This window comes from Anabrus simplex, chromosome 7, assembly GCF_040414725.1.
Source record: "Anabrus simplex isolate iqAnaSimp1 chromosome 7, ASM4041472v1, whole genome shotgun sequence".
Taxonomy (NCBI): domain Eukaryota; kingdom Metazoa; phylum Arthropoda; class Insecta; order Orthoptera; family Tettigoniidae; genus Anabrus; species Anabrus simplex.
Genome location: NC_090271.1, coordinates 4,526,656 through 4,541,908, shown reverse-complemented (window position 1 = coordinate 4,541,908; position 15,253 = coordinate 4,526,656). Strand labels below are relative to the sequence as shown.

Sequence of the window (15,253 nt, the reverse complement as noted above, 5' to 3'; positions counted from 1 at the left end):
CTAGGCCATCTTTGTTCTGTTTGAAAGGATCTGAGCTACAGGTCTGGCACTGCTGCTAGCACACTGTAGAGTGCGTTTAAGTCGCCCGTTGTGGGGAATGTCAATGAATATTGAATTTTCACGACCGCATTGTAATCGAAACAGACTTTCAACGTATTAGGTCGTGTTACGTACATGTAGTACGTGTTGAAGAGATGTTAAGTACAGAACAAAAGTGGCCAGCCGGACACCAGTGGGATCCGAACCCACAACCTCCCGATTTTGCGTCATTCATTTATTTTTTTGCAAGCAAGTTATTTTATTTTTATTTTTTCCATAAAGAATGGCTAAGGAACGTGAGTGTACGAACTGTGGGTACGGTGAGGCATTGAGGGGTATGAGGGAGGAGTTGCAGAGTTTGAGGGAGATAATTAGGATTCTCACAGAAGACAGGAAGGAAGATAGGACTCCCTCAAACACTGCACAGGTTACAGTAGGTGTACAAGAGGGAGGGGAAGGAAAGTGGGGGGTTGTAGAAGAAAGTTGGTCTAATGTTTTAAGGGGAAGGAGATTGCAGGCTAAGGGCTCTATTCAGAATCAAAATTCAGGACAGGTGTCTGTGCGAAATCAGTACAAGTCACTCCAGTTGGAACAACAGAGGGAAGATGAGGTACAGCGAACTGTTGCTGAGATGTGTGGAAGTAGGAGGAAGGAAAAAGTCAGGAAAGGGAAATGGAGAGTAGAAGATAGGAAAAGACAGGTGGAACAGGGTCATGGGAAGGAAAAAAAAAAAAGGGAGGAGGAAGTAGCTTCTGCAGCTATCAGGCAAGATAAGGCTGACCAGGAGGGGAGGGGATCAAATGAGGTGGGTAGGGTTGAGGCTCTGGTCATGGGGGATTCCATCGTTAGACACGTGGGAAAAGTGTGTGGAGGAAAGGGAACCAGGGTAGAATGTTATCCAGGAATTAGGTTGAGGCAGATGTTGAGGAAACTAGAAGAGAGGGAGGAGGGGAAGGAGAAGGTGGTAGTATTTCACGTTGGTACCAACAACGTAACGCAAGCTGATATAAGTACCAACATAGTTGGAGATGTGTGGGATCTGGTAAATGCAGCATGGGTGAAGTTTAAGAAAGCGGAGATTGTTATTAGTGGAATACTGTGTAGGAGGGATATTGACTGGAGGGTGATTGGGGATTTAAATGAGACTAGGGAGTGGGTATGTGGGAAACTGGAAGTGAAATTTCTAGATCCTAATGGGTGGGTAGGAGATATGGATCTGCGCTCAGATGGCCTTCACTTAAACCGCAGTGGTACGTATAAGTTACGAAATTTGTTTGGAAGAGTAATAGCGAGGTACATTCAGGGAAACAGGGTGGCCTAGGGAGCGGTGATAAGGGAAGAGGGAACTGGAAATCAAATAGGGATGACAAAAAATTGTTAGTGTTGAACTGTAGAAGTACTGTAAAGAAAGGTATAGAATTGAGTAATGTAATAGACATATATTTACCAGATATTGTAATAGGAGTTGAATCATGGCTGAGAAATGATATAATGGATACAGAAATTTTCTCACAGAACTGGAGTGTGCATCGTAGAGATATGATAGGAATGGTGGCAGGGGTAGTATTCATTCTGGTGAAAGAAGAACTTGTAAGTTACGAAAAAGTTAAAGATGAGACACGTGAAATTCTAGGTGTAAGGCTCATTTCTAAAGATAATAGGCAACTTGATATATTTGGAGTGTACAGACTGGGAAAAGGTAGCACTGACATGGATTCAGAATTATTTGATAAGATAATAAACTATGTAGGAAACGACATGGAAAGAAACGTGATTGTAGTGGGAGATCTAAATTTACCAGATGTCAATTGGGAACGAAATGCGAATGACAGGAAGCATGAGCAACAAATGGCAAATAAGTTAATATTGGAAGTACAGCTGATTCAGAAAGTGATGAAACCAACCAGAGGGAAAAATATCCTGGATGTGGTGCTGATAAACCCAGAGGAGCTCTATAGAGAAACTGAAGTAATAGATGGTATTAGTGATCATGAAGCTGTTTTTGTCATAGTTAAAAATAAATGTGATAGAGAGAAAGGTCTTAAAAGTAGGACTATTAGGCAGTACCATATGGCTGATAAAGCAGGCATGAGGCAGTTTCTAAAAAGTAACTATGAGTGGAAAACGGTAAATAAAAATGTAAAGTGGAAAACGGTAAATAAAAATGTAAAAAGACTCTGGGATGGATTTAAAGAAATTGTTGAGGAATGCGAAAAAAGGTTTGTACCTTTAAGGGAGGTAAGGAATGGTAAAGACCCACGTTATTATAATAGAGAAATAAAGAGACTAAGAAGGAGGTGCGGACTGGAAAGAAATAGAGTTAGAAATGGCTGTGAAAGTAAGGAGAAATTGAAGGAACTTACTAAAAAATTGAATCTAGCAAAGAAGGCAGCTAAGGAATTCATGATGGCAAGCATAACTGGCAGTCATACAAATTTTAGTGAAAAATGGAAGGGTACGTATAGGTATTTTAAGGCAGAAACAGGTTCCAAGAAGGACATTCCAGGACTAATTAATCTCCACATAGAGGAGGAGACTAAGGCTAAAGAAGTATTAAAATTTACATATAACAACAATGACATTTACAATAAGATACAAAAGTTGAAAACTAGAAAAGTGGCTGGAATTGATAAGATTTCTGGGGATATACTAAAGACAATGGATTGGGATATAGTACAATATCTGAAGTACTTATTTGATTATTGTTTGGTCGGAGGAGCTATACCAAATGAATGGCGAGTTGCTATAGTAGCCCCTGTGTATAAAGGAAAGAGTGATGGACATAAAGCTGAAAATTACGGGCCAGTCAGTTTGACATGCATTGTATTTAAGCTATGGGAAGGCATTCTTTCTGATTATATTAGACATGTTTGTGAAAGTAATAAATGGTTCGACAGAAGGCACTTTGGGTTTAGGAAAGGTTGTTCCACTGAAGTTCAACTTGTAGGATTCCAGCAAGATATAGCAGATATCCTGGATTCAGGAGGTTAAATGGACTGTATTGCGATTGACCTGTCTAAAGCATTTGATAGGATGGATCATGGGAGACTACTGGCAAAAATGAGTGCAATTGAACTAGACAAAAGAGTGACTGAATGGGTTGTTATATTTCTAGAAAACAGATCTCAGAGAATTTTGCGGATGATGTTATTTTCTATAGAGTAATAAATATGTTACAAGATTGTGAGCAACTGCAACGTGACCTTGAAAATGTTGTGAGATGGACAGCAGGCAATGGTATGTTGATAAACGGGGTTAATAGTCAGGTTGTGAGTTTCAAGAACTGGAAAAAATCCAAAGAAAAGCAGCTCGATTTGTTCTGGGTGATTTCCGACAAAAGAGTAGTGTTACAAAAATGTTGCAAAGTTTGGGCTGGGAAGAATTGAGAGAAAGAAGAAGAGCTGCTCGACTAAGTGTTATGTTACATGTTATAAACCTCATTTTAGGTCCGTATTGAAAATTTTTACAGTTCAACAATAATAAAGGTGTTTTAATTTGTTCCACCTATTCAGTACTTATATTTTCACTTGTAGTGGTTACATAAATAGATTCGTAGTTACATGGGACATGTTTATGACAAGATACTTGGAACATGTTAACGCGGAAAAACATAGGAAATACTCAGCGATGGGTTTGCATATGAGGGAGACTGGACACAGATTTGAATCCATAGAGAAAGACTTAGCGATAATTAGAACCATACAAAAAGGGAGAATGTTGAACGAATTTGAAAGTTTATACATCTATTTAGATCAGACGTACAATAAGCAACAGAATCTTAATGAAACCACGGACAATAAAAGTATGTTACATGAATTAATGCTGAAATTATTCAAGTCAGTTAGTTCGAATAAATTTAGGATACCTAATATATTTAATTCTTCAAACTCTAATACTCCTCCCATACCTACAGATATTGGGCCTACTTCCAGCAATACGGTTGACTCCGCCCCTTTGTCAGCCTTGTCACAATTGACTCCACCCATCCTCTACTCCCTTCCACACTCCCCTATTCCTTCCCCTCCGAGTTCACTGCCGCCTCTGCAGCACAGTTACAACACCAGACTCGGAGCCAACAGACGGGCAGCAACCAACACAACAGTAGATAACAAATAACTTCCACTTACATATAAGTCCTCATCTTTTTCAATTTTATGTAAACCGAATTCTCTCCTGATGTTCAACTTCTTCTTTTCTTTTTTTTCTTCCTTCTCTTACAGAAAACATTATTTCTGCATCTACTGACATTTTCTGGCAAGGTTTCAGCCAATAGTATTACCTACCGGTGCTAAGGGCCACTTACAATTTTTCAACAGATGCTTCTGTCTCACTTTATGCTGACGAATTTCATCAGCGGCCTTGAAAAGATTGTATTTGTGACAATCATGTTTATGCTTGTGTTCACGCCCTCGTGTCGTTGGCTTTATATTATTACCACTTTGGTTTTCCACTAATATTTTAAATGAACTGTTTTTAATTTAGAATTTTAATGGAAGAAGTTTTAGTCTCCGACAAGATTATAGTTTAATCATAAGACAGTTTTCCATTAGCATCTTTATATATTGTATCACTTTTCACATTTTTATGTTCCAAATTTTAATAACTGACTAAACTTTTAACTTCCACTTTTAATTTAGTTGTATTGTTGATGATTGTGTTCAGGCTGAAGATGCCATTAATTGAGGGCGAAACATGTCCCATGTAACTAAGAATCTATTTATGTAACCACTACAAGTGAAAATATAAGTATTGAATAGGTGGAACAAATTAAAACACCTTTATTATTCTTGAACTGTAAGTGGTATGTTCCGAGCTGTAGGCGGAGAGATGGCATGGAATGACATTAGTATATGAATAAGTTTGAGTGGCGTTTATAAAAGTAGGAAAGATCACAATATGAAGATAAAGTTGGAATTCAAGAGGACAAACTGGGGCAAATATTCATTTATAGGAAGGGGAGTTATGGATTGGAATAACTTACCAAGGGAGATGTTCAATAAATTTCCAATTTCTTTGAAATCATTTAGGAAAAGGCTAAGAAAGCAACAGATAGGGAATCTGCCACCTGGGCGACTGCCCTAAATGCAGATCAGTAGTGATTGATTGATCATCAAAAAACAATTTTGTAGAATAAGTTTGGCAGAATACGTCGAAGTTTCATAATTTATTCATTTACAAAAACTGTCCAAGATTTTCAATACCGATAAAGTGAATGTGAGGTTATTGCCGTGGTCTGTGCTGAGGAACAGGAACAGCCGGCTGGAAACTCATTTCTAATGGACTGAAGTCATCATGAATACGGTCAGCTGATCTGAAACAGAAAGAGCGTTAGCGTGTCATGCATCGGAGTCCTTAGTCATAATTCCATCAGCTCTAAGAACATTTTTTGTTTCAAACTTTGTCTCTAGACACCTGTTGAAATTACTGTGGAGTTTCATTTATAACAAGATTTAATAGGAATGCCTTGACAAGCACCAAACTTCTCCATCCTAAATTTTTGCATTCTATCTACTGTCATTTATCAATGAGTTTTACACATGAAAAAATGAAAATCTACAGCTTGTTTCCTGTTATTCGATTGGGTCAGGAATGGAATGGATGAAGACCTTATCTAGCGGCGAGGATAGGAACTGTGCCGGCTGCCGAAGCCTGTCGCACTCCTCTGGGGCAATGATTAATGAATGACAGATGAAATGAAATGGTACTGGAGTGTGCTGCTGGAATGGAAGATGTCAGGGAAAACAAGAGTCCCCGGAGAAAAACCTGTCCCGCCCTCCACTTTGTCCAGCACAAATCTCACATGGAGTGAGCGGGATGTGATGCCGCTCCCGAGTGTAAACATCTCAAAAGCAATTAGCACCATGGCCTCCTAGGAAAAACTCCATTGGACCATCTCAGCCCAGGTAAATGTGTAGTTTGTTTCTTCCTTCAAAAAGTCATATATACCTTTCTTCTTCCTTTTGATGATATCGTATGGTCCTAGGTACTTCAGACCTGGTCTCACCTGTGTTCTCTTGACTGTTAATAGTTATCCGACAAGATACGCTGCCGGTTCCTTTCGTCTAAAGTTTAACGGTTTTCTTGCGGAATTTTTAACATTGCTTGCTTCGCTTGGGCATGAAGATCATCTCCTGAAGTTTCAAAATGTAACTCTGATTCCTCCTTGGTTATTTTTACTCCAGCGAGCACCTCAAGAGTTGTGGTCAATACTCCTCTGTTAAGTAGAATTGAGAGTCTGTTTAACCTTGTCGACATACTTATACCACTGGTTGGGATTCTCACTTTGCAAGAACTGGGAGAATGAAGGACTTGGCCATTACACGGAAATGCTTCATATTTTCCTCTAAGCAGTATACCTCGAATTCCACTGAAGTGAATGCTGCTACTCTGTCACTGATTATAACGGCTAGGTTACCAAGTATCTTCTGCTGACTATTAAGCATATCGATAACTTCTTTGGTCGTGGTTGTCTTTGCAGGAAACAACCATGTGAATTCAGTACAAGAATCAACAATGACAAAGTTGATTCTAAAGGGCCCAAGTGATCAATGTGATAAGTGTATAGTGGTGCCTATGAATTGAATAATCACTTCGTATCCTCCCATGTACAATTAACCAAAGAAGCAAAAGAAAATCTTTTGTGCGCAAATTACAACACACCACCCGCAGGCAAAGACAAATTTTATTTCAGTTATGTCTCACCCCTGCAAGTAAAAGCAGCTATCATGCCAATTAAAACTAAATCCACAGGGGTGGACAATATATGTATTTTAATGCTAAAGAAAATTATAGACACTATTATTCCAGTATTGACATTCATATACAACTTCTCCCTTCAAAATAGAGTATTTCCAACTGTCTGGAAAATGACCCTGGTTCATCCGTTACCAAAGACAAAATCTCCTTAACTAAACAGTGACTACAGACCTATAAATATACTGTCAATAGTAGACAAGGGACTCGAACACATTGTGCATAATCAATCACCAACTATCTCAACGACCTCGACATACTAGACCCACACCAGTAAGGTTTCCGATGCAATCACAGTACATGTACTGCCTTACTGAGCGTGACCGATGATATAAGACAGGCTATTGATGAGCAAAAACTGACAATTCTAGTATTATTGGACTTTAGCAAAGCATTTGACTCTGTAGACCAGGGCCTCTCAGGGTACATGCACTGTGCACAGTGCAAAAGACGACTTCACTTGGTTGACCAGAGTGCAGACCCCCCACTCCTTGATTTGGAGCAATAGCGCTGTCTCTCTCTTTCCCCATGCCTATCTCACTCGCTCCCCCTGTCTCCCTCTTCCTCACTTGCTGCGTAGCGCTCCAAATCCGAGCCGAATTGAGCCGAGTTTAGCCGAGTAGCCCAGAGATGAAGCGTTGGTCCGAGCCGTGCTGAGCGGGAGCGATGCACAGTGCATAGAGCTCTTGCGCCTCGATTTGCATGCGTGAGATTTTGGGCGTTTGAGAGACCCTGCTGTAGACCATGAGTTGCTCCAATCCAAACTTTATCACCTAGGGTTCTCCTACAGTACTCTGAGATGGTTGGGAGCTTATTTACACAAACGTCAACAACATGTCGTCAATCAAGGTACACTTTCTTTGTGGCAATGTGTGAATAGAGGGGTCCCACAAGGGTCAACCCTTACTCCTTTGCTATTTTCTGTCTATATCAACAACTTAGCTAACCAGCTGACACATTGTAAACGTGACGTCTATGCTGACGACGTGCAATTGTACATCCATGCAAAACCAACAGACGTTTCGACAGCAATCGAGCAAATTAACATGGATATAGAGGCCATAAGTAAATAGTCTTCCCAGCATGGACTAATTTTGAACCCAAAAAAATCCCAAACCATAGTAATTGCCCACCCAAGACTTATTTCTAGTAATTACCGTATGTCCATCCCTGACGTATGATTTCAAAATTAAGCTTTGCCCTTTTGCAAGAGCGTAAAAAATCTCGGAGTAACCATTGACCAGCACCTCTCGTGGACGGATCAGACAATATCTGTGAGTACACGAGCTTTTGCCATGTTGCACAAAATAAACAACTTCAAATTTACTCTTCCGTTCAGTTTAAAGAAGAAACTAGTTGAAACCCTCGTTCTTCCAATATTCGATTATTGTGACGTAGTGTACAGAGACGCGAAAGCCGAGCTTCGCAATAAACTACAACGTGCACAGAATGCCTGTGTAAGGTTTATATGCAATCTGAAATTTTCAGATCATGTTACCCAGTCTTACGTCGACCTCGGATGGGTACGTCTTGAAAACAGACGCAAGCTGCATACCCTGACTTCTTTGCACCGAATCCTTACATTACAATCCCCAACTTATTTGTATGAACAATTTCATAGCCATTCTGAACATCATGATAAAAACACCAGAGCGCTGAGCTTGAAAGTGCTTGCTATTCCTAAGCATAAATCCTCAACCTACAACAATTCCTTCACTGTTGTGGCCAGCTGTGAAAGGAACTTCCTTCCGCAGGAGGTCAGAGGGATATCAAACCATGGAAGATTTAAAAGTAGGTGCTCAATGAAACGAGCTCGTAGTGCAACAGTCCTCTTCTTCGGTTTCTTCCTCTTCGCTTTCTTCACCTCAGGGTGAACAATTTCTTCTTCTTCTTATTCCTATTTATTATTATTATTATTCAATAGTGTAAGAGAGTACTCAGCTGTGGTTTCCTGCATAGTTTTCCTTATCCCAATTCCCCGTTTTGTAATGTTTTTCACCCACAGTAAACACGAAAACCGTAACATTTGCCAATGTGATATATTTCTGAAATTGGGCAAATTAGTTGTAAGTACTAGTAGGTTTATATATATTATTGTTATTATTCGTTGTATGTTAATTTCTTCGTAGGAAGCAAAATGTTAATTCATACTGTGTATTATAATAGGATAGCATTGTACCATAGTAATTTGTTTCAGTCTTTTTCATTTATTCAGTATTTTATATTTTTTATGTTATTTATCCCAAATTTTGTTTTGCCGTATTGAATGGCAATTGTACAAAATGTTATCTTGCCATTATGTAAAATTTTAGATAATTAGTATCGAGGGAATTATGCATGCAGAGTATAGAGATAAAACATACAAACTACAAATATGTATTTACAATATTATAAATTACATGGAATTACATGGAACTAGTTTCGACCCACCTAGGGGTCATCATCAGCCATATTAAAGCATACATGAGTTTTTGTCGAATCCTAAAACATGTTATTTTTAACTGTAATAATTTATAAAGTGAAGTGTGGTAATGAGATGAGAAATGTTAGTATGGTACAGGTGAGTAGTAATTAATAATAATAATAATAATAATAATAATAATACGAGGAATATATATACAAAGAAGTTTGGAACAAAGTACAAGTGGGGTGCTTAGTGTTGTAAAAATATGAACTCATGGATATCAGTAGTCCTCGTACTAAAGAATACAATGTAAAATAACACATATACACATATATACAAGTATGTACAAAGTCTGGAGAGTAAAAAGTGATACTCTTTTAATGCCGAGTTGGCTTGACACTGATCAGCTTAAGCAGAGAAATTAGGCATTTGGTGTATTAAGCTGTGTTGACCGGCTGCGTTGTTGATTGTTGGACGTGAAGTTATTTTTGAATTTCTGGTTAAGAAGAAGGTGGATACTGCGCGTGGATGTATTAATTCTCAGTTCTTAGCGGAAACCAAATTGGATCTGTTAAAATGGAGAAAGCCGGTAAAAACAAAAAAACGGAGATAGGAAAAGGTTAACATAAAGTGAAAGGACGCTTACCTCGCACTGCGGTGTGTGTAGTATAGCTGATGGTGTGCGACTGCTAGCGGGAAGTGAAATGTGGGCAGAGAGGAGGGCGGGCGCGTGCAGGTTAGGAGGGGGTTAGGAAGAGTGGGGGTGGCTTGGGGTGCGGGAGAAAGGGTAATTGTCTCGGAAAAGTACCTTTGATTAGACTTAGGATTGAGTTTTGGTTGACTGCATTATTGTTTCTGAGGAATTTTGTGCATAAATATTTGAAGCATGGACTATTTTTGTCCAATGCCTTAACACACTGCTCCATGATTCCCAGTTTGATGAGCAAGTGTGGAAGTAAATTTTCGTAGAGCCTTTTGGTTGTCCCAGCAGCAATGCAATTTACCGTTCATGTTCGTGATATTTAATTCTTTCAAGCACCATTTTGGACAGCTTTACGGAGTGTGCAAGTGACATGGAAGCAAAACAGCCTTAAAACTTGTTGTGGAAGAGTCAATAAAATGGTGCCATTTGCTAATATCATACTCGTTCTCTCCCAACTGATGCAGAAGATTTCCAACATCCATACAAAATACAGACCTGATATTCTTGTGTATAATATTTTCAAAATTCTTTCTCGTGATTTCTGTACCACAAAAATGTCACCGCAGATGACAATACAGTAGAACCTCAATAATTCAAAATCCTGCCTAATTCGAAGAAGCTCTCATTACATATTATAATTCTCATTCCCGGAAACATGAGGTACGGTTCTGCATGCTATTTAAATTGTTTAATTCGAAATAAGGATAATTCATAATTCGAAGTACAATGTCAGTCCCATTACCAAAATTCAGACTTTTAATTCGAAACTGCCTTTACATTTGAAAACAAAAGTACGTTACAGAGTAATTTAAATTCAAAACTTATCCGCATCGTGATAGAACGCGTCTTCCGTGAAGCACTTTCACTCACTTCAGTGTGTCTACAGTGTGCTTCGTATTTGCTAGCTTCGAGTGAAATTGTATTCAGCGTTTTCAGGAACACCACAATATCAAGTAGCAGGCAGTGTGTGGAGAAGCAGAACCCGCGAACACTGGCGATGCCAACAGTTGACGAAAAGGTGTGGCTCATATAATCAATTCTTACGCTCCGAACAACATTGTCAGTGCTGATGAAACTGCATTCTTTTAATGCCGAGCCCAAACGGACTTAGTATTTTAAAGGAGAGAAGTGCCAGCTGGGAAATCATACAACTTTGTCCTCTCGTCATAGGAAAGGTCGATAAGCCATGATGTTGTACAGGTGTCGGGCACTTTCTGTGCAAATGCAAGGCATCTAAAAAATGGAACAGTACAGTAATCCAAAAAATAAAGCATTAGCACAGGAGAGCCAGCATAATTTGTTCTCGTCGTTGAATCGTGTGTTTTTTCTTCTTTGCGTGAGGTTATTTTTGACACTGATTTATCCAAGTGCATTATTTGAACACTGTAAATGCACCTTACTGGATACATTTTCGACATAGTTTTCTTTTCCATGGCATCTGAAAGGTTCAAACTATGAATGTGATTGCATGCATTAATGGGTCTTAGAATACGTTTTCGTGATGCGGCAAGGGTTGGCATTTCTGAATTAACAGAGATATGCCATGGCGGAAAATTATACAAGCGTAATGTGTTGTAATACAGAAGGAAGCCAGAGACTTTCTTCCCTGCTCATAGGAGAGTTGAATTAGCCACAACGTTTTAAGGGCATCGGGTACTTTCCGTGCAAGTACAGGCATATAAAATGCATACAGTACAGTAATCCAATGAATAAACACTTGCACAGGGGAGCATTTCTCCTCATCTTTGAATCATGCTTTTTTTTTTCTTTCGTTGTGTGAGGTTATGTTTGTGAGTTATCCAAAAAACATTATTTGAATACTGTAAATGCACCTTGATGGATACATTTTGGGAATAGTTCTTTTTTCATGGCATTTGGAAAGTTTGAACTGTGAATCAAGGTTACTTGCATGCAGTAAAAACGGACCTCAGAATATTTTGTGATGCGACAAAGGTTGCCACTTCTAAAAATTACGAATTGGCGGTTAATTTGAAATCACGTAATTCAAAGTCCAATTTTTGAGTCCCAACGTCTTTGAATTAATGCGGTTTTACTGTATATTCTTTTTGGGTAGTCTTGAGCCAAGTAATCCACTCTTTTCTTTTGTTAACTCTAACCAGTAGGTACTGGTACAAGAGTAATGGGAGGCCAGCCAGTCAGTCAAAGTCATTGTTCTGCTCTCCCCATTGCATGGGTATGGCAAATGGCACTGCATTTTGTTTGCCCCCATATCAGTAGTGAAGTCCCTCAATACAGGTATTGCATGGAACAGGAGGTGCAAAAGATTTGTCTTCATCTCCAAATTTCAAATGGAAGTAAGAATAATGAAGTTTCCTCACAAATGAGTCTATCTGATGCACCTTGGATATGAACACAAAAATTCACATATGTAGGAAATATTTTGAGGACTTTGTTTACAATGCTTTCTATGCACCCTAATACACTAGCCATGCTGGTCTTCAAATACTAACATAAAAGTCTCATGAATAACATTGATTGAAACAGTTTTTATATTCACATTAATGCACAAACGCACTGATGCAAACAAATGTAAAAGATGCACTAAATGCGCAGTTGTTGGGGTGTCTCGCATGCACAATTGACTATATCTACCCAGTTTATCTTGAAAAGGAATGGCACCCCAACATAGGTAAACATCGGTTAAGGATTGGACTTTACAACACTTCTGTTTAAAGAAGTAGTTTGAGATATCAACTCTTCTCTGTCATATCTGCAATTTATCGCGATTTTAATATTGCATATATACATTTCTAGAATACAGAACCCAGAACTTCGGCCCTTGCTTAAGTCTCGATTTGCCATTTTCACAGACAGGAATAATAATGTGTTTCCCTCCCTTGATGCACAGTATAATCTGATTCCAAAGTGAGTTGCGTGACAACATCTCTCATTGTTACTTCTTAGGAACGCAAACACTACAAAACAGAATTATATCAAAACTAATGTGATAAGAACATCATTTTTGGATTCCGGGCATGGATTTCCATAAAAGAAACATGGTTTCTATTTTACTGCAAAAGCATGCCTCCATAGCATAATGGTTAGCACTATTAGCTGCCATTCTCGGAGGCCTGGGTTTGATTGCCACAAATGTAAGAAAGGCTAGTATGTGATTGAAAAGGTGCATGCAACTCACCTCCAATGCGCTGCACCACCTCAGGATGAGAACACGAGTTTACTTTTTACGTTGACTAGTGTGATTTGACTACATTACCCCTTTAATAGCTAGTACACGCACGCACTACAGCCGAATACCTCCCTCCCCCACCAACCACACACAGGTCCAAGCGGATCAGATACCACACAACAGGACTCCGAGGCGATCTGAGAAGATCAACACAGTCTTATTTCACACCAATTACACATTTTCTCCACTAATACATAATTCCATATTCAGCATGGAAATTCCCACTGTTTTCATATTTACAAATTATGTACCATAATATACAACATTATAACAAATGAGCTGAACCCAGGATTGATGACAACGGGCAAAACATAACATCTGGTTCTACCAACACAACAATGGCTACTTCTGATTTATGCATTTTAATTTATTTGATGTCATACCAATATATGATCTCAGTACACCGGTGTCGGTAAAGCAAATTGTATTCACCAACATGAAACTAATCTACTCACGTTGTTTACAGCGGGAAAGGATCGGGGCAGATGAGGGAAGCTGCAACATGACAAGTTGCTAGCAAAGTCCATCGTTAGGGCCAATCTTGTTTTCTAGTCATTATGGCGGATGGTCATGGGATCGCATCTGAAACACAGCCAGGAGTTGTATTGTTTATTGTATGTTCCCTGATGAAATATGGGTTCTGATCTCCTCTTTTGTTGGGATTTATTTGTGGCGTGTCAGAATAGGACTTCATTTTAGGATGTTGGACTCGCTTTAATTTCTTTCAACGTGCCCGATGTAGGGAAGTAATTGTAAATGTCAGCGAGTTTCATTCAGAGTAGTGTGGCTCAAATGATCAAGAGAGGAGCTAATCTGTACCATTAATATTATGCATAACCATGCATTCAGTCACGATCAACAACCACCAACTATTGAACTTTTCGCCAAATTTTGGAGCCGAGAGCTCAAGTATTTTTTAATTTTTTTTAAAGATTTAATATTTTTATTTATTTTTTAGATATAAGTAGATAGCATGATGTACCTCTTCCTCGCCTAGCCATTTTAGTTAGATAAACGTGTGTCCTTAACCCTCCATTAAACGCGCACTTCACTGTAACATTGTAAATACTTCACTTTGATTTAATTTTTTTATATTGATAAATTGATACAATGTGGAAAAGGGGAATTGCACTTTTGTTTCCACTAGCACTATCCTATCCTTGTTGTTGACCCTGACTACGATGTCACTCAATGCTTCATAAAAGTTGTCAACTTTCCTCATCTGCACCCTCACGTGGTGACTATACTGGGAGAATTCTTGTCCTAATTCCTCCAACTGCTAAATCTACTCACATCATTCGCTCATTTACGTGCCTAACAGAAACTATGTCGCGTGCAATAGTATTCATAATGAACTCTACATTCTGCCTTTCCCTTTTTAATACTCGTCATGTACACTTTATAACCTCATATCTCTTCCTCGTTATCTCCCCTTACCCGAATATTACTTACTCCTAGCACATCCAGATGCATCCTCTTTGCAGACTCAGCCAGTTCTACTTTCTTTCTTCCATAAGCCCCATTAATATCGATAGCTCCCCATCAAATTCCATTTTGTTCACCAAGCTCTTTCTAAGGAGACACTCGCCTGACAAACGGGAGTGGGACTCCATTACTCTCATGGTCCAACGGTTGCTTGAAATTTTCTAAGCATGCTCAGTGAAAATATTGTGAATCAGGATGCTACCCTTGCTTACACAGAGTCCAAGTGAGGATCTCTCCTCCAATGGGCCTGGGCTTAAAGAGGCCCATGACTCATTCGAGATGCCCACTCCCATTTCATAGTAACTGGTATCTCGACTCTCAGGACCACTTACTAGGCCACTCAGCAGTGCTCATTGTTCACAAACTATGACGTGACTACAGTAACCCACGCCAGGAATTATTGTTTTTAAAAACTGTTCACTAAGCGGAACAAGCCAAACATCTCCACAATTTGACCAACCGCCTTCAGTTTTTATCTGTCCTACGATTTGGCTTGGAATACAGTTAATACAAGCTTGTACAGTGTAGTGCATCTGTGGGTGATGACATCAGATCTGAATAATCCTTTCAATGAGACAAATTTTTGTGGTAATTGTTTCTTTTGCCATTTCCCTTTTCACTAGCTCCCAAACACTTTCTATCGGGTGGTAAGAAAGGGATG

General features: G+C 39.1%; 1 protein-coding gene across 5 annotated transcripts in view; it reads right to left on the bottom strand.

The window, feature by feature from the left end:
* Window positions 1–5,170: 5,170 nt before the first annotated feature.
* Window positions 5,171–15,253, bottom strand: part of Noc3 (Nucleolar complex protein 3) — a 504,473-nt gene continuing 494,390 nt past the window's right edge. For 3 of the 5 annotated variants that reach the window (XM_068228554.1, XM_068228555.1, XM_068228556.1), the window contains one exon: window positions 5,171–5,350. In XM_068228554.1, coding sequence (XP_068084655.1) covers window positions 5,313–5,350 — 38 coding nt within the window. In that variant the 3' untranslated portion in view covers window positions 5,171–5,312. Of the gene's footprint in view, window positions 5,351–13,562; window positions 13,690–15,253 lie in introns of all 5 variants that reach the window. The other 2 variants (XR_011018581.1, XR_011018582.1) reach the window with 1 other exon arrangement.